The sequence below is a fragment of the Ylistrum balloti genome, unplaced genomic scaffold (genome assembly GCF_031769215.1).
Source record: "Ylistrum balloti isolate Yb309-2 unplaced genomic scaffold, AGI_CSIRO_Ybal_v1 Utg369782, whole genome shotgun sequence".
Taxonomy (NCBI): domain Eukaryota; kingdom Metazoa; phylum Mollusca; class Bivalvia; order Pectinida; family Pectinidae; genus Ylistrum; species Ylistrum balloti.
In genome coordinates this window covers 2,888,313-2,907,738 of record NW_026781970.1, presented here as the reverse complement: position 1 = coordinate 2,907,738, position 19,426 = coordinate 2,888,313, and the positions used below count along the sequence as shown (strand labels likewise).

The 19,426-nt window shown below is 32.0% G+C and overlaps 2 protein-coding genes across 4 annotated transcripts in view; one reads left to right on the top strand and one right to left on the bottom strand.

Annotated features, from left to right (window-relative positions):
- Positions 1–11,881, top strand: part of LOC132544128 (homer protein homolog 2-like) — a 51,634-nt gene extending 39,753 nt beyond the window's left edge. For all 3 annotated transcript variants that reach the window (XM_060207698.1, XM_060207697.1, XM_060207696.1), the window contains exons 4-9: positions 368–553; positions 1,390–1,532; positions 1,985–2,141; positions 3,126–3,245; positions 5,575–5,655; positions 5,887–11,881. In XM_060207698.1, coding sequence (XP_060063681.1) covers positions 368–553; positions 1,390–1,532; positions 1,985–2,141; positions 3,126–3,245; positions 5,575–5,655; positions 5,887–6,084 — 885 coding nt within the window. In that variant the 3' untranslated portion in view covers positions 6,085–11,881. The remainder of the gene's footprint in view (positions 1–367; positions 554–1,389; positions 1,533–1,984; positions 2,142–3,125; positions 3,246–5,574; positions 5,656–5,886) is intronic.
- Positions 11,882–12,207: 326 nt separating this feature from the next.
- Positions 12,208–17,950, bottom strand: LOC132544153 (tRNA (adenine(37)-N6)-methyltransferase-like). The gene is made up of 4 exons (XM_060207727.1): positions 17,890–17,950; positions 13,904–14,082; positions 13,280–13,437; positions 12,208–13,170 (listed from the first exon to the last, which is right to left on the bottom strand). The coding sequence occupies exons 2-4, from the start codon at positions 14,065–14,067 to the stop codon at positions 12,323–12,325; spliced, it is 1,170 nt and encodes a 389-aa protein (XP_060063710.1). The 5' UTR covers positions 14,068–14,082; positions 17,890–17,950; the 3' UTR covers positions 12,208–12,322.
- Positions 17,951–19,426: the final 1,476 nt, after the last annotated feature.

Here is a 19,426-nt window from a genome sequence, read left to right as displayed (position 1 = left end):
AAGTTGTTTGGTGTTTTTCTTTGAGTTTATTAAAAACAAGCGATAGGGATGCATTCTATTGACTTAAAATTCGGCTTGAAAGAAAATAGGGAGACTTGGCCAATATTCACCTACCGAGTTGGTCCTATTTTGTATTTTTTTTAGATGTATATAGCTGAGTGCAGCCATGTATATGTTTATAAGTATTTGAAGATTCTTTTGCTTGTAAAGTTATAATTTATGCTTACTACATTAAACATACCTGTACTTATGTTGTTTATAACAAAGCCATGGTTGTATAAACAGATATGCTTATTAAAAAAAAGATGAAGAATACATTTTGTTCCTATTGCCATGCAGAAAAGTAAGATTCTAAATCACATTTCAGTTTATTGAGAAGTTCAAGGAAGTAAAAGAATTGACCAGACAGCAGGTGACACAACAAAATGCACAGATCAATGGTAACGGAAGCAGTGAAGATGGACTTGTGGCCCCAGGGACACCCCAACAAGGGAGACAATTCTTACACACACGCAGCTCTAGCCTGTCTGCTATGCAGGTGGGAGATGGACAGGTAACTCACCAATCACTTTGTAAAGTGAACCTGGTCCAAACTGGTCCACAATTTGTAAAAGACCATGACATGTACCCATAAAACTGCTACTTTTCTGAAATTACAATAGGTTCCTATTTCTTTTGAAATGAAAAATTGAGCACATAAACTATGGAGAATCTTTGGAAATAGTGCCCACATATGATACTTCTTGACCATACATGCATTTAAAATTCTTGTTTCAACATTTGTCTTCCGGTATATAAGATTATTTTTACAAATTCACCACAAATCTGAAGTACTACTTCTCCATGTCTTGCATAATCATCTAAAGTATTTCCGAAATAGCGAGACTTAATTTTAATTTTTGATAAGTATTCATACAAATCTAAAAATAACCATGTATTAATAGTTGTTCACAGAGAATATTAATGTATATTTATATGGATAGACATTTTGATAGAAGTGCATGATGAAAAGAAGCTACCATAACCACAAGATGTGGTGGGTCTGTTAAATTTAATGCTTACGTAAAAAGTAGCCAGCCATTTTGGTGGTCATGACTAGCGGAAATTAATCAGATAGGCCCTTTGTGGTATTATGTTCAAAATGTGACGGAGGAAAATGAGGAAGATTCAATAGAAAATTATCTGTTTGGAGTAAAAACCTCCTGCTGAAAAAATTGATTTGAGTAAAATTTGAAATATCAGGTATGCTAATTGTTTCACTCTGTTATGTAGAAATACTGTTTTTAGAAAGGAAAGTGTTAATGATGGACTTACATGATCATTTGATGTTTAGACGGACATTACATTGTTTGTTTTAGTTTTGTTAACCAGATTTTTGTTTGTTTGTAGGGACAGGGACAAGAGAATCGAGAACAGGTCAACCTACGAGAACGCCGAAACTCCTTCAATACTCCAGGCTCTCCCCAGCCAAACTCAGCAGATGGCCAACTCAAGTACGAAAATGACCGACTCAAATTAGCACTAGCACAAAGGTTTGTTGCTGCTTATTTATATGTGACTTGCTAAGTTTTCCAACAGAATGTCTGCTACCCAAGTGTAGTCATGCTGACTTTAGTGTGTATTATCATACTATGTACAAACCATAAAGACATAATTTTGGGGACAAATATCTCTTAATATGTAGCTGCATAATTTACACCATTCATCACATATCTGAGACAGAATTTACCAAACCTCTGACACAATGAAGCTCTAATAGTGGCCAGTACAGAAATTGACATTATCTTTTGTTTTTACTAGTCACTGAAATGTTATTGAAAAGAAGGTTCAATCAGAACACAAATATAAAGTAGCATGTATCATAAAAAATGTATTGTTGATGCGGACTCAACCCTGGTTTTCATTCTTCCCTCTATCAGTAATAAGTTTATTTGATATTTCATATTTAAACATACATGATATGATTCTGTGATGCAACTTGCAGCTCTGCAAATGCCAAAAAATGGGAAATAGAACTACAAACACTGAAGAATAATAATGCTCGTTTGACTGCTGCACTCCAAGAAAGTACTGCCAACGTGGAGGAGTGGAAAAAACAGCTAGCTGCTTACAAGGAAGAGAGTACTCGCATGAAGAAAAAGGTAACAGGGATGTAGGAGTAGCAATAGTCACCATGATCTGTTTTACATTGTAAAACCAAATCTGATAGCATTATTGTATAGTCACTGGGCTCTGCGTCTTTTTTTCAACTTAGATATCAATTGTTTATATATGTTAGATAGATTTGCTAAATGGTGTATGAATGACATAAATACAATATTTCAGACTTACGGCAAAACTGGAAAAAAATTACATTTTCATTTTCTCGTCCACTTTTCTGAGATGAAATGTCCTTTGCCAAGACAGTTACAGTATTCACCTTTACATGTGCACAACTTTAATGTTTAACAAGAATCATTATGATACAAAATTGGGTGTTGATTTCTTATTTTTCCTGACCATGGTTAAAGAGATATTCCATACAAATGAGAATCTCATTAGATATTTTATAAAAATAAGTACATAACTTCCTACACATGATCTTATTAAGTTCCTTATATTCTCAGTTGTAAATCTTAATCTGACATTAAAAAACAACTTACAATATTTGATTTGTAGAAATTCTATATAGATATAGTTGAGTTGCATTACAACTACACCTACACAATACACTGTGAAAAAATATGGTGATGTCATAAATTCAGTCTTTGTTAGGTACCTACAAGTGATTTTTGTGTCATTTCTTGTAAAGATATTCAGGGCTATTTCTATCAATTTTGTTTGTTGGAACTCGCCACAGGAAATACGTATTAATGCTGACGATTCTTTGAAAAGCAGTAAGGAAGGGTTCCAAATGTTACAGAATATCAGGAAATCAGCATTTTGTCTGGAATATTACATCAATATTCAAGTTTTCAGCTGCTGTTTAGAAGTTATATGTTTATGATGCAGATTTTACACTTTGGAAAGTCCCTCACAGAAATGGTAAAAATGTTCTATTTTGGCAGAGTGTGTATTTGTGTCCAATTTTCTGTTTAAAAATTGATAAGAATGAATACACTATATGTCTGTTTGTATGTGTACAGATTGTTGAGATGGAGAAGCAGCCAAATTCATCAGACCAAGTTGGGGCTCTTCAGGGGGAACTATCACAGTTGACTGAACGCCTCGAACGGGTACAACTTGACAACCAAGACAAACAAGATGTAGGTCACTCGCACCATTCCATTTCTACTTACTGATTGGGGGGATTTAGGAGGCAGATGATGATGTTCACAATTTTGTTTTTCACAAAACCTGTAATGTTTACATTTCTACAAATTTCATTTCTTTTATTCTTACTAAACTAAAAAACATTCGTAAAAAAGGAAAAAAATTAATCATTCTTCAAATAAATCTAATAATTTGTGTAATTTTATAAGAAATGCCTAACATGTAAAGACTGCCTCTTCTATCTTATAGTACACTGAGAAGTGTAGCAACTTTATTAACTAGAATATAAATAATTCTTGATATTTATTGAAGGAAAAATTCTAATACATGAGATGTATTAAGAGATACCAGAAGGATCTTGGCATCCACTTTAAGTGATTTTCATTGGTACAAGATCAATCATTGTTTGTGTTTATGATTATTTTTAATTTAAAAATGATTAAGTGGTAACATTGAAAAAATAGATTGTTGAGGTTGAAGTCGTCCATTCAATTCATGATAAACCTAATGACTAGAATAACAAGAGGTAAAAGATGGTGACTACAAATTTCAGACATCAGCAAACAATAACACTGACATTTAAGATGTCTTCATGTCAGGTCCAACTTATTATTTATGATGTACCTTTTTTCAGCGTTCTGCTATTCGTAAGGTCTTAAAAGTGAGTTGGTCACTCTAATCAAATATGATGTTCTGTCTATTTACATCTGTTTGCAAAGTTGTGCTTGTTTATAACAATTAAAATACATACTTGTTTATTCTAAATATTTCTGAATGATCTTTTTTTTCTGGAATATCCTTATTTTATGTAAATGACTTAATTACAAATACATAAGGGGAAGTTGAGAAATTTGACCTTGTTTTTAGTCACCAGGAAAAACCAAGGTTTCAAATAACTAAAATGAAGGCTTAAGTGGGATTTTTATTCCTTTTGCTTACGATGTGACTTTCCATGTCTAGAAAAATGGTACAATTTTAACTCCCAAGTCTGCTAAGCTTGAATTTAATGGCGTTATTATGGCGTATTTTCTTTTTATATGTATCTAACTTGTGTGAAGAAACAATGTCATTAATTTGTGTTTGAAAACATGTTGAAGTTTGAATTGCTATCTAAATGGGAAAAATATCTTCTTCTGAGATGTTGAAATTTTCTTTCTGTGAAAGTTGTTGACAGCTGACAGGTAAATTTACAAATGAGGGTTTATAGAGATTGAAATTGCAGAAGACTTTGACATCTTTGTGGTCATCACTATCATTATCTCATTTACACCCCTACCAACTTGGGTGGTTTTAAGTCTTACCAATATCAATTCATCCCCATAGTGTCCTGGTGAGAATCAGTGTCACATCTTGAAAACATCAGGACAGATTTGGTTCATATTTTACCCTATAATAGCATCATATGAAATTCTACACCTGATCAGATTGTGGTTTGCATTGGAGCAGGGTTATCCATGTCTTTTCAGCTAATACAGTGTTATTTTTTTTATATTTTAGTGTGTTTTTATTGAGGAGAGGGTCACACAAATATAGTTTTATCAGCTACATGTACAACGTTTGTTTACACTTGAAGTAGTGCTTTAGCTCAGAGATACCACTCTGCCTGCAAAAGCTTCATCATTTTGACATTAAAAAGTAACAGATTTTGTGAAAGATTGTTGATATTAGTTAACTTGTGATGACATTTTGTAGGATATTATTAGGTAATAATGCTACTTTCTTGACCAATTCTGATAATACAGGGTGCTTGTGATCATCACTTAAGGATGGTTATGTGTTTAATTATTTATTGTTATTATCTGTTTGTCCCAATATGATGTAACCATATATACTTCTCTAAATACTGCTTGCTCTGAATATGATCAGTACTATTTTCCATCTTAAACACTTTCATGAATTCTTGAATGATTCCTTTGCATCAAACTTCATTCATGTTCAATTTGCAACAAAGTGATAAACATTTTTGTGTCTGTGGTAGCAATTTTTCCAATAATGTTTCAATATTGATATATTTTTCTGTTTCTTTATCATGTAATGCTGCTGATATGTCATATAATTATTTCATGTAGCATATTAATATTCCATTCTTTCGTTGAAATCCACATTGGTAAAGATCTCTGAAATTCATCATGAATGAAATATATGTTACTGGCTTGCTGATTTGAACATAATAAAAGTCTTCATTATATATATATATTTATATATATATATGTAAGATTTATCATCAAAATGGATCCAAATACAATAATTCTGTGATATCTATTGAAGTGTTCATAGTGATAGTGCAAACAATGATCATATACATGTGTGTTTTGTTTACAGGAGATTAATCAACTGAATATGAGATTGAATGATATGGCTGTGAAGGAAACGGCAAGCTCTAGTCTACATACTCGAATACAGGTAAATCTACCTCAACTATACGTAGGGATTTCAAAACTATTTGTTGGCATAATAAATTTCTTTTTCAGTAAGTTTTGTATTAAACATTTATAGTCAGAATTTAGTTTTTAGCATGCTAAAAGTAGTGAAATATTATCAGCTTCTGGACATAAATTCCTGTGGCATTAGGCGATCTGCCGATTATTTTGTCTAGGTTAATATTTTCAAGACTTCTTTTTTGCTTGGTTTCAGACTTTAGAAGAGGAAAACCAATCATTAGCACTGAAAGTGGAGGATTTCCATCATCAGTTACAGGAGTGTCGTATGTCACGTGATCAGGACTCTAACGATCTCCTACACCTACAGGACCAGCTAGGCTCAAAAGTGACAGAAATGTACGAAATACATGAACAGATTATCTCATTAATACGCAAAGAGTCCCAGAGTTGATAATTAGCAATAGTTCTGACTGTCAAAGTCTTCCTAATATTGTCATATTTTATTTTTGCTTCGCCAGTTTTCAATGTTAAAGTTGCAAAATTTCAATTGATGCCAGTGCAGAAGTCGCCATTTGTTACAGGTTGTTACTGTTTGGAACTTGGATTTCTCGATAGAGTTTCGGTAGCACCATGTCAGTAGTGTTTCAGGGAAGTGTATGCTGGACCACCAAACGGTGGCAACCAGTCAGCCAATATAATCATTTTGTTTGTGACACATTAATTAAAGGGAGACAACCAGGAAGCCAAAGGGAGACAACCAGCCAGACAACTGTGTTGTGTTTCCTCATGTTACAAACTTTGATGTAAACAGGATCATATTCCACTTGTCAAGCTATTCTTCAATACAATACTTGTATCACCGGTAATAAGAATATGTACTTGAAGCATTATGATTGGATATCTTCATTTGTTCCCTTCTGTATAGTCCAGGCTGTCCTTGACTCTGGGACTAAGAGGTCTACTTCTCTGTAACACTTCTTCCTGTAGGTAGTTTTCACAACACCATTTCATACTAGCTCGCATCTCTTTCAACATCAGCAATTGGACTATGGGAACATTCTTTGAAAAAGTTATTTCTCAAAAATTTAAATTTTATTTCATCAATTTGTATTTGAAATTGTAAAAAAAAGTCTTACCATTGAATAACATTAGTACAAATATTTTCTTACCTTCTTACAAGGAATCGTTCTATTAAATGTTGTTTGTGGAGGAAACATTCTGGAGCCATCAGGTTTTTATGTATCCATGATGGATTATTTGATTAGGTATGATACCTTGAAATGCACCAATTATTTCAAGCACTACCTTGATATGATCTGATAGAAAATTATTTATAAAAGATTGTTTAAATACCAGCAAGTCATTTCATATTCTTAATCTTTTTATTTGAAGGCTGTACAATCGCATTTAAAAAATATATATTACTTAATTAATGATGTCATCTGTCTGTCAAATTCATTAAAGAATCAGTGAACCTTTTCATGCATAAATTTGATGACGATGATGATGATGATGATGATGATTAAAAATAGAATGATTCCTTGTAGATAAACATCTGTTTTCAGAGAAATATTTTATAAGATTTCAGTACCAGTTTGTGAGAAGAAAAATGTATCCTCAGAATTTTACCATAGTTGGCAAATCATTAATGGTATTTTTACCATTCACTCCTTTCCCAGGTATCAGTGCACGCCATTGTCCCAAGTATTACGGGTACCTTGGTTGTCCTAAGTATTACCTTGCATCATCACTATTCTGGTGCTTTTGATATGTCACCATAGAAACCTCTCATCAAGTCTGTGTCCTTTGATAATTTGGTTTTGGATGAAAGGATCTAAACTCCAATCTTGTATATTATTGTTAATCAGGGTATGGAGATGAGAGAATCTAACAGCATTTGTAAATTCAAAAGCTATTTCAAATTTCTTCGTTTTGTTTTTTGTTTCTTTTTCTCTTGAAAAATTCTCCTTACAAATGAACACAAGATGTAAAACTGAAGATAGGGATTTCATTGTAGCCTTCTTGTTTATGTTTTTTTATGTCAAACTTTTGAATGGAAATAGGAGGGTGAATCAAAAAGTTTGCGGCTTAAATTATTTCTGATAAAGGTCAGTTTCTTCTTTTTTTAATTTTAATTTCCTTCCCATATTAACACCTAGACTACTGATGTTTCAAATCAATCCAACACTGTTAGTGCATTTACTGATGGTTAGACAGATATTCACCCATCTACTTCTATACAGTATCATAGAGGTTGTGAAATATTTGCATAAATCCTTATTGAATTTAGAAAAATATTTCTGAAAGAAAAAGGATTGTGATATTAATGAATAAGTACACTTGTGATATTTCATGTTTAAAGTACCTTGAAACATATTTATGCACAAGGGTTTGTACCATGAGCATTCAGTTTTCATCCTCAAAATTATATTTGAATTCAAAACATTTTCAAAAATATTAAATATTGATAAAAAAGAGTTGTAATTTCATAAAAATTTGCTAATTCATTGTATTTTCCTGTTAATTAAAGTGTGTTAAGTTTTTGTTGTCATATATTTTGTTTGAAATTATTGTTATGATATTGTCTGTGTTCTTTCCTGGTTTTTGTCTTGTATCATTTCGTTTTAGATATTGTCTGATTAAATTTTATCAATGTTGATTCATCTAGATAGATCTGATCAAAGTTCATCTAAAACCTGTTTCTTTTTCATTTTCAGTGGTATTTCTTTTATTTTCTCATGTAGATTTTTTGATCCCTTACTCGGGGGAAAACGATATTTTGAGATGTTGAATCTAGTACACATATATCAATAATATATACCAGTATCAATATGATTAGTGGATATATTTGAAATGAAATGTTGAAATGATGTTCTTAAATTTCCTGATGACTAATAATTAGTTTTACAAAATGACTATGGTCATTGAAGTCACTCATTAGAGTATGACGTAATCCTTGAACAAATACATATTATGTGTATTAACTTTCATGCTATATTTTGGCATGAAAATTGTAGCCAAGGTTGTATGATATTTTGAGATAAGACCAGATGCTGATAAATTGTGGACACCCTGAATAACACCTCAGAATTCTTGGTTTATAGAACATAACTAGCCCGTGTTTGTTGCTTTATATTAGAAAACAACAATACTTTTCAAATTTATTTTAGCAGAATATGACTTTTAAACCATGAATAACACCTCAGAATTCCTGGTTTATAGAACATGACTAGCCCTTGTGTTTGTTGCTATATATTAGAAAACAAAAAATACTTTTTTATTTTATTTTAGCAGAATATGACTTTTAAACCAAAAATTACATGTTGTTTTTATCATATGATTTATCATTCTCTTCATCAAGATAACAAAAATATAAAAAAAAAAAAAACTTTTTTCAATCTGGAAGAGGACTGTCGACAAATAAAGATTTATTTTAAGTTACTTATGAACAACACTCACAGTCGGATCTTTACTTTTTTTATAATTCAATTGTCTTCTGTGACAGTAAAGACGTCAGTTTGTCTACTAATTTTCTAACAGTTTTTAATAGAGTAGAGAACACTGTTTCTGTAAATGGACCTTGATTATTTGGATATAAAAAGCATTGTAATGGCCAGTATAGAGAGTCTTAACTCATCATCGTAAGACGACGTGTGTTGTATGGATGTTCCTACCTTGTAGTATTGTACGCAAAAATAGTAAGGATATGAAGACTTGCAGGTATCATTGAAATCTTGAAAACAGTATGGAAAAAGTAAGAACTGCTGAAGTTCATTCTTAAATGGTAATCTAAAAGTCAATAAAAAAACTTATTAACGTATTATTAGGACTATCAGTCTTCTTGAAATAGAACCCTTTTTTGTGTGTGTGTTATTTTGGCAGACTCTTTAGGTACACTGTACACTTCATTTTGCTGGAGTAATCAGATTTTAAGATACTCTTGATACTTAGAATCAGACATATTTATTACGTTAATTAAATCCTGTCCTGTTTAATTAAATCCCTTATATGAGAAAAAAAATTATATGTATATGGTGCTTAATCTTACATTTAGTAGTAATTCCAGTATAACAACACTTTATTTTGGTGTGAAATCCAAGACCCGAACTGTGTACAAAATTTTTGATCTACAATTACAATTATTTTTTTTTTTTTTTCAAATTTAACTACAAAGAACATTATTTTTTTAATTATTTTTGAACCTGACAACATTGTACCAGTGATGATATTTCATTGAGAGATTAGAATCAATTTTTGTAGGAATAGAACATATTTTATCAATTCATTCTACAAACCTGGTATAATTACCCATGACAATAGCAAATAGTAGATATCCAAGAATATTATTTGTTGTGTGATGTGAAGATTTAACATATTGTGTAAATGTTGAATCCCTGAAACAAATGTTTCTAGCCATTGATTCCGATCGTATATGTACAGCTGACCTAGGCTTTGGTGTTAGTGTGTAATGTGTTTGACCTATCCGTCCCGTCTACAATATAAAAAATATTGACCATTCTGCTCCCGCCTCCATTGACCACTAAGTGACCCCATTTCAGCTATGATCATCATATATGACCCAAGATCTGAACACCTGCCTTAGTTTCCCAACCTGAAGACTCAAAACACTGCCTTAGTCAACAAAAATCCTTAGGATTTCCATCTAGTATCCCATGTAAACCCAGCTGCTGATTAAGTGATTTTGTTAACACCCTGTATGATGTTAAATTATTGACCTTGGTGTTTGTTTATTTTCATTACGTAAATCATCATATAATGGTATAAGGTTCGTTTAGGGTGTGATCTGATTGGTTGTTTTTATAACAGGAGTATTGTTTTTGTCTGGTGAATTTCTTTGTGAACTAGTCTGTTTTTATTTTTCTTCTTAATGAAAATTTGAAACATTTTATGACTATACTGGACCAGTATGGTATGCTATTGTTAAATTCAATTGGTTGTACTGTTTGTATGTTATAGCAGTAATCAGATTTTAGAAAGTTGCTTTATGTTTTTCAGTATGTTTTAAAACTATTCAGTTTGTTCTGTGTTATCAAAAATACACTGTATGTTATTCTTTTTAAGCACATAATATATTATTTCCTTGGAAACTGAATGCCGAGTGATGAAACCTAGTGAAACTCAAGAAAGGTATATTTTAGATTTAGAGTTCAAATTTTTTTTAAGTCTTTTGGCTGCTGTATGATCTGACTGATAAAAGCAACTACATTTTATTTTACTATTTGGAGCATTTAACATTTTTCATCTTCATTTTAAATGCATGCAGTTTATAATCAAGGTCTAATCCAAGGGCTTTGTGTTACATTTTAACACACACCCTGGTATATATTTTGACACAGGACTTGGTGAAGATTGTGAGGCAAGGACTTGTACATATTTTGACACAGGGCCTTGTGTACATTTTAACACTGTTGCTGACAACCTTTAAGTTCTCTTAAAACCTTTTTCCTGTGTTCATGTATCATAGTAGAGGGTAGGTACATGGTGCTGATAGCAACTACCTGATACAGGAACGCTCTCAAACATTTATCAGATGTTGTATCACACAGAGATTGGTTTTATTTCAGTCTGAAGTGACCAGATTTAATTCTTTAAATTACTTTTGTTTTCTTATAATCTGTAATATCTGGTGGATAAATTGTTAGATTTGTAGTTTTACACTTTCTCTGTGTCAATGTTGAACCTTGCTAAATTGTATCACGCCCTTTTTACACATCACGCTGACTCAAGGATGTGATTTCATTTTAAAAGCTGTGACATTTTTAGGTAGTTGAAAAAATATATAAAAAGAAAACATTCTTAGATACAACTGATATTTTTTGCAAGTGAATTTTACCAGGTAGATGATTTAACTTGTGTACTTATGTAATATATATATATTTGAGTTTATGCCATTAATTTGGTATAGGTAAAAACTTCATATCTCTTAGATTGGTGTTTGCCCAAAGAAATTTGTTAGTGAATTTGGTTATTACAAGAGCCTTTAATTATTTGATAAAGAGAGAAATACTGATATGTTTCTTTCAAGGTCAGAGTAGCCAAAATATGTAGCATTTATTTCGCCTCTGTAGATAAATAGATATACATATTTACAAGTTTTATTTATTTATGATATATATCTATGCAATATACACAAAAAATTTATTTCAAACTGTGAAGTTAAAGTCATCATCATCAGACTATGCTCTAGATGAAAAAATACATGTATGAAATAAAAAGGTAAAACAGTATTATGTTTTGATTTTGTCTGTACACCAGCAAAATTCAAGTACTGATGCCCAGGTCAGCGATAAGGTCTAGTTTGGTTACCTATGTCTAAACTCTGATGTGCATGAGATGAAAAAGAGGGGTATAATGGATCCAAGTGATCAGGACACCTACAGTTTTCTAACACTGGGTCCTAAACTAATCATGTAACCAATTGTATATGTAAATATCGCTGATCAAATAAAGGTAGTCAGTATGTAAAATTGCAAATATTGGAGTTTTAGCAGTAAATACTGTAATTTAAACATCCTAGTGATAAAGGAAATGGAATTTAATATAGATATTAACAACAGCTTCAACCACATTTTATTCTTTTGTTTTCACAAACAAACACCTCTAACAAAGTGACAGGCAAGTTTATCAGTATTTGTAGCATTGACCTGGTTGAGATTGGATTCACCGTGTCACTCTGGCTGTAAATGTTTCACTTGTGACACAGGTTTGATTCTAACAACTTCCACCATGCCGTCATCAAACCAACATGTCACATGTACCTTATCTACAACAAAAAAATACAAACGATCTGGACAGTTCTGTCGTCTGTACACAGACCTAGGGTCCTCCACCAAAATCTGACATATTGCATTACGGGCTTCGTTACATGATTCTAAAAATTCAAGCCTGTGATCAGAGTCTTCTGTATTCTTACTGAAGTGGGCAAGTTGTTGCTCTGCCGTAGGTGTGAATCGCACAGTCAGTTTTTCAATAGGCGGTTTATTGACCCAGTCTGCAGTTTTTATTGCACTACTCGTAACAGAAGACTTGGAATCGCATTTGCTTGTTGCTATAGAGATTTCCTCTGAATCATTCAAGTTTGTGGATGCTTTGATAGGCACATTGTTAGCTATAGCATCACTAGATAAAGCTATTGCAGTATCGTTGGCTTGGTTTGCTGGTGTTAGCTCATTATTTACTACTTCTCCCTGAATTTTTATTTCATTTTGAATACAAGTTTTTTCTGCTTTCGTAGAACAAATGTCCAGTGTGTTGTCAAACTTTGGTTCCTGATTATTCAACAATGGCCTGGCACCATCCACAGATTGAAGAGAATTGTGATCATCAATTAATGGATCTTTATCGCAGACTTGGTCATCACTGATGTCTGAAGGTTGGTCTTTATTTCCCATGCATGTAGTGGGAGTGGCCAACAACAGTGAAGATCTTGGACAATCGTAGCTGGGTATATAGGGCTTGATATCCAGGACCAAGGTCCCATTTAAAGTATCTATGCCTGATATATGAAGTGTAGCACCTGAAATCAGAGAATATCCTTTTATTTACAAAATACAAGTATAGCATATTGTGTATCATTTTTTATCTAAGTGAAATGTAAAGGAAATAAGTTTAGAAATAAAACGCACCTTCAACTCGTTCCAGTTTGGCGAGTGTGAGCCCGATTGGATTAGGCCGGTATGGTGATCTGGTTGAGAACAATCCCACTCTGCGGCCATCAAGTCTTGGTGGTGTGACTTTCGCTTTGGTGTATTGGTTGTTGTTCTTGTTGAACTCAAATATTATCCTGTAATGATCACACAGACTATGTCATAGTTTTTGTTAGGCCTGATAACAACAATTCACCAACAACCAAATCATAATCTAAACCAAATATTTAAACTAAATTCTGAACAAGAGACAGCAAATTTGTTGACCTGGTATGAATTTTTTTTCTTTTTTTGTTTAATTTTGGTGTGTCTATTGTCATTTGTTTGTCTCCTTTGAAGTCTACTTAATAGAATGAGTGTTGTATTGTATCTCCATACCACCCTAACCATCATAGTCTTTGACTAATGGTATGATGTCAACATCTATGAGTTATCAAGGCAGGTGGAGTATTTTAAGTTCAACTGGTATCTCATTTCACTTGGCATCATTGATACACTATACAAATGTATTATGATATCATATTTAACTAATATGGTTTCAGTGTTCAAGGCAATATTTCAATTTTCAAATGACTAAATAAAGAACTTCACCTCTGGCCTTACCAAATATGAGAGTACTGCTGGATACCATCTAAGGAGTGTTCAGGATTGTTGAATATTTCTTTACTGATAGTAATACTGCCCCGAGCTGTGTCACAAACAGAGGGTTGACGAGGCGTTCCATTTTTATAGGTAAACAGGGAATTCACAACTCCTATGTGCTTCATCCTTACTTGTTTGGACTAAAATGAATAGAAAAATCATATTACCTGGTAATATGTTAAGAAAGAAGATATTAACAAGATGACAAAAATCAGATTGATCAGAAATGCATATATATCCATTAGTTTTTATTATAATTAGAACCCAAGCTACTGCATCAACTCTTTAGTTTATGGGGTGAGCTTATCTAAGAATGATGGTAAAACATTGTAATATATATGGTAATTTCTACTGTTTCATCACAAAATAACAAAAAATCAAAATATCAGTTTAAAGCAACTTCACTTTTAAAGATTGCACCAAATACTCCCAAGTGAATATCACCACTTCATACAAATTTAGAATGGAAAACAAGAGAGCCAAACCATGAATTCAACTACATCATACAGCTTTTTCATTTTTCTATGTAAATGATGATAAAGGCAGAAATTTTGAAGCCAAGGAGTCCACTAAGGAAAATTTAAAAAGAATGTAAGAAATATCAAAATCAAGATGAGGAGGTACATTAGATTCAATAAATTCCTTATTTGTTTTATGTCTGATAATTTTAAAAGAATGTCAAGTATGTGTATATTCTGAACTATGCCACTACTTGAATTAATTGAAATGTTGCATGCAGGTTATGGCAAATATTGGGGACCAAAAATCTACCAGCAGTGTCTACCACTTGCAGTCTTAAATATGGTACAAAAGATACACAAATGAATATTTCTAAACATTTTCTTGGGGTTGGTAATGTCAATAGAATATAAGTTCTTACAACACAACCAGTATAAGTTTTTACACATAAGCAAATAAACTTATTGTAAAGTAAGTGTAATGGTCTATTCTGAAAGCTAGCACTAGGATGTGAACCTTGGAAACAGAACATTAATTTTATCAAAATTATCTATAAATGAAATTATGGAAAACTCCCTCCACCACAACTATAGGAAAATCATGAATGTGGTATACATGTAGTTGTCATGCTAAAAGAAAGAAGTTGTCCTGGAGTCCAGGAGAGTGCAATCATGTGTTTGAGACAAAAATGGCTCATAAACTATCAAGAAATCTTCTCATTTTCCAACAATCATAAAACAAATTACATCGATTAATTAAATTACTCTTGTATGTCCATAGAGAATTTTTATTTGTATGTGATCTTCAATGTGCTTTTGTCATTTATATTGTGCATACAGAGACCTCCACAGAGTCCATTTGTGCAAGATTTACAGCGCCATCTACAGAGTTCATTTACACAAGACCTACAGCTACCTCTACAAAGTCTGTATAAGGTTTACAGCAGTTTAAAGAGAAAACATGAAAAATGATGGCCTGATTGTGCTTTCCAAACACTTACTAAGTTATGAATCAAAGCATGACACAGTAATAGAATAAAGAGAAGTTGAAAAGAATCATTTTTCTTCTGGAAAGTAAAAAAAAGATTGATATTTATTCAATCAGATATATTTGATTACATTAAGAGATTCTCTTTTTTTTATCTACCAGTAATGTGGACTAATAGATTTATTGTGTCTGGATAAGGACATGTGTGATATACATTTAGTCATTTAATGAAAGGAACTAATACACATACTAACTCTGATAGGAGACAACGATGATTGCTAATAGACTTTACCAAAGACATTATACAGTCATATCCTACTCTGTAAGTACTTACCACAAAGCACATAAAAACTCCTAATATATAGCTGTCTGGCAGTAAATTGAAACTTTGGTAATATATTTTTTCACAGATAAAATCATCTTCAGACTTCTCTAAAGACATGACTTACCTCCCTTTATGCTTAACAATTCTGAATTCTTTGATACTTTTAGATTTTGTACTACAGGTAGCTGAAGTGTTAAAGTTGAGAGCCATTTAAAATACTTGTGACAACTATAGCTGACAAAGATCTCCTGATAACACATTGTCTGTCATATAAAGGTTATATCGTCAGAACACATCAAACTAGATTGGTTGAAAGATTGCACAAACGTTAAAGAATTACCATTGTATTCTAAAAGGCATATACACATAACACTAGGACTCGGGTGTATTTTTGTTAGTTCTATCGAATGTAGAATGTAGTTGTAAACTGCATAGCTACTAGCAAGAAACAATGGATACTATGTGTGTCCATGAAGAACTGAACATTTTGAGATTTCTACACACAAGTTTGGGATTTAAAACATAACTTTTACTAAATTTCAATTACAAAAGAATTGTGTACAAACACATCACTATGGTACACAAACGTGTAACAACGTACCGAAGACCTAGGTAAGATATCTACTTATCAAAGATATTATTTCTTACAGTGATTTTGTCTTTGTAACATATTGTAAAGGACTAAAAGTTCTTATGGAAATCATAACATTGAAACATCCATGAGGATGTATGTTTTTTTAAACAAACAGCTTAAGTTTGACTTGCCTTTCTTCAAATGTTTGCCATTTGTAGTGTAGTGTGGACCTACTTTAATAATGTAAGATTGTCTGTGATTGTCTTAAGTACTCTTGAGTAATTGTTCAATAAATTTAATTAAGACAAATGTAAGTAGTTTTTTACAATTTACAAGATTTACCGATGAATCAATCTAACAATTGATCAGTCAATCAAATCGATAGTTATAAGTTTTGAGGGTACTGATTATCTATTTTTGACAATGAAACAATATTTAAAATTTCAATATACATCTATACAATCAAGCAATTCCGAAATGAAAATATTTGGAAATGGAAAATGTGCAATTACTCACAATGTAATAATGAACAGGTGTATTGCAAGGCAGAACATTATACCCAAGTGACCTATACAAAAGTCGCATACAATATTGAACACAATATGAAAATACAACAATAAGAGTTCAATAAAACCACAACTGGAAAACAACAGTACTTTACATCATTACAAAAAAGCTTTGGAAAGTTAAATGAGATATGTAAAAAAAAACTGAAGGAGGAGATACCTAGTTGAGCTGAAAATCTTTGCAAAGTACAAATGGGCAAAATGGCAATAACTTTTCCAAAAATTATTCAATAAAATCACCATCAAGTAGAGCATAACTGCATGTGCTGATGATAAATAAAAAAAGAAAATAAGTAAAAATATTTATCAAAAACTGTAAGTGAAAATATCTTAAATGTATTAAAATGACATGAAAAAATAAACTTTTTTGGAAATTTTGAAACAATGAATAAAAATTTAACACAAACTATGTATCAGCTAAAATCTAAAAATTACTTTACACATATCTCAAAGTATATGGTACAAGTATAATGGTTTGCAAGTACTTACATAATATGTTTTATAAAAAATATATATTTGCATCACATAAATTACTAAAACTTTTTAAAGTATAATCTTCATTATGACAAAACACTTGCATCTAATGTTCAAGGTAATGAAACATTCTTATATTCTCACAGTTGTCTCCTAAACGGGAAATAATGTGTAACGTGTTCCCAGTCCTTTGTTGCATTGTTTTTTTTTTTTCGCAACCAGACTTATTTAAACTATTCATCGAAAAGGTCTCTATTTCATTCTAACAACATTTACAGAGTTGTCCCCCTTGGATATGTGATTTATTTGTCAATTTTACAATCTAACGGAAACTGGCCAACCAATACATTAAACAGCAGGATAATCAGTGTATGAAGATAAATTGCTACGTCCATATTCGTGTCCAGTGTCGTGGCAGTAGTAAATTCTGCTAATTGTAATCACCTTTCGCTGGTTCAACATGATTGACAGCACATTTTATCGGAAACCCGAATCAAGATCTTTTCACATGTTGGCAAGCTGTCACATATTTTAATGAAAAAATTAGTGAAATATACAATACCTTACTTGGCTAAATAAGTTCGTAAATCAATAATTCACATAAGAAGCATTTTTATACGGTGCCACAAGTTTATGAGCTTCCGCCGCTGACAAACATTTATGTGAGGGAGATTATTTTTCAGAGTCCGAATCATTAGAGCGCATAGCAACAAAAATGTGAAATTCAAGGAAACAACGTTCATTGCTTTATAATTGGTTTATTAGGAAATATTACACCATTGTTATCATGCAACATCATACATAGCTTGAAAAGTAGCCAAAGGTATGTAGAACTTCTTGTAATATAGCTCATTATACGGAAATAGGTTAGTGCTATGCCATGTCGCGATAGTAAACAAACATGGCCGATGTTTCGTTCACAAAAAAGTTATCAACTGATAAGTCAATATCGACATGTCTTGCCACTTCAAATGGCATCGTAAATTGACAAAATCAGTGTGAAATAGAGTCTTTGCTAAGTATATAAGATGAATACGGCAGGATTCGTTTGTTGAAACACCCATTATATTACTAAGATATCATACAGTCTCTCAATGTATAGATATAAGAAAAGACTAGTGCTTATGGTTGAAAAGCCGCTGTACAATCAGTGAACTAGTTTATACCAGGTAATATTACTATTTATTAAAAAGTAATGAATATAATTACAAAAGTCACCTCTGTAAAATATCAGGATGTCAGGAACACCAACAATCAAGTATGTATTTACAATTTACCAGCATTGAAATACAGAAGAAACACGATAAAAGTATATAGATTATTGAAAAACACTAACTGTAGGCAGAGGATAGCTGCACAACTAGTTGGAAGATATTACCCCAGAGAGCTATTGATTTTTTTTCCCAAAAAACCCTTTTTGCAGCAATTTAGATTTACAACAACATGGGATGTCTTCAGGCACTGAAGGCATAGTATATTTTGGGAATTTCCATTCTAATGATATTACCACCTTTCATGTTTGAACTCTATCAAACCTACAACAATCTTACAAGTTGGAACTCTTTATCATATTTGCTGTATTGAATACATGATTTATTCATTGTTGATATGGCAATCGGAAGTCTGTCAATTTTATATTTGTGGATATCGACATGCTATACTAGCAGCTTACTTAAAGCAACCACACCATAATAAGTCAAGGCTTCCAGGGTGCCTTATTACATATTTGTGCATTTTGCACAAAATTTAGTTAGATTAATTAATAATACATGACTTACTATGAAATTCATTGAAAAGAATTATTGCTGTAATGATTCACATTAAACTTTGTTGAAAGTTGAAAAAAAAGGTATTGCTATAGTGTGTTGATCTACTTTATACATTTATATGAACATATTTTGTCTCTATTATTAAGGAAAATATTATATCCTAGTGTTATAGAAACGCATCATAAAGTCACTGACATTGTAAAATCAGGGTCATCATGTGTAGTTAAGTCATGAATGCAAAACTATCAAATTGTAAAACAATTAAGAATATGCAATGGGTGACCTTTGAGGATTTGAACCAGAGTTAGCTTTCAGACAGCTCTTTTATCT

Excerpts from the sequence above, each read along its gene's own strand:
- LOC132544153 (XM_060207727.1), bottom strand. The coding sequence starts at position 14,067 with ATGAAGCACATAGGAGTTGTGAATTCCCTGTTTACCTATAAAAATGGA. Across the intron at positions 13,438-13,903 it reads CAGCAGTACTCTCATATTTG|GATAATATTTGAGTTCAACA; the intron begins GTAAGGCCAGAG and ends TGATCATTACAG. Across the intron at positions 13,171-13,279 it reads CAAACTGGAACGAGTTGAAG|GTGCTACACTTCATATATCA; the intron begins GTGCGTTTTATT and ends CTCTGATTTCAG.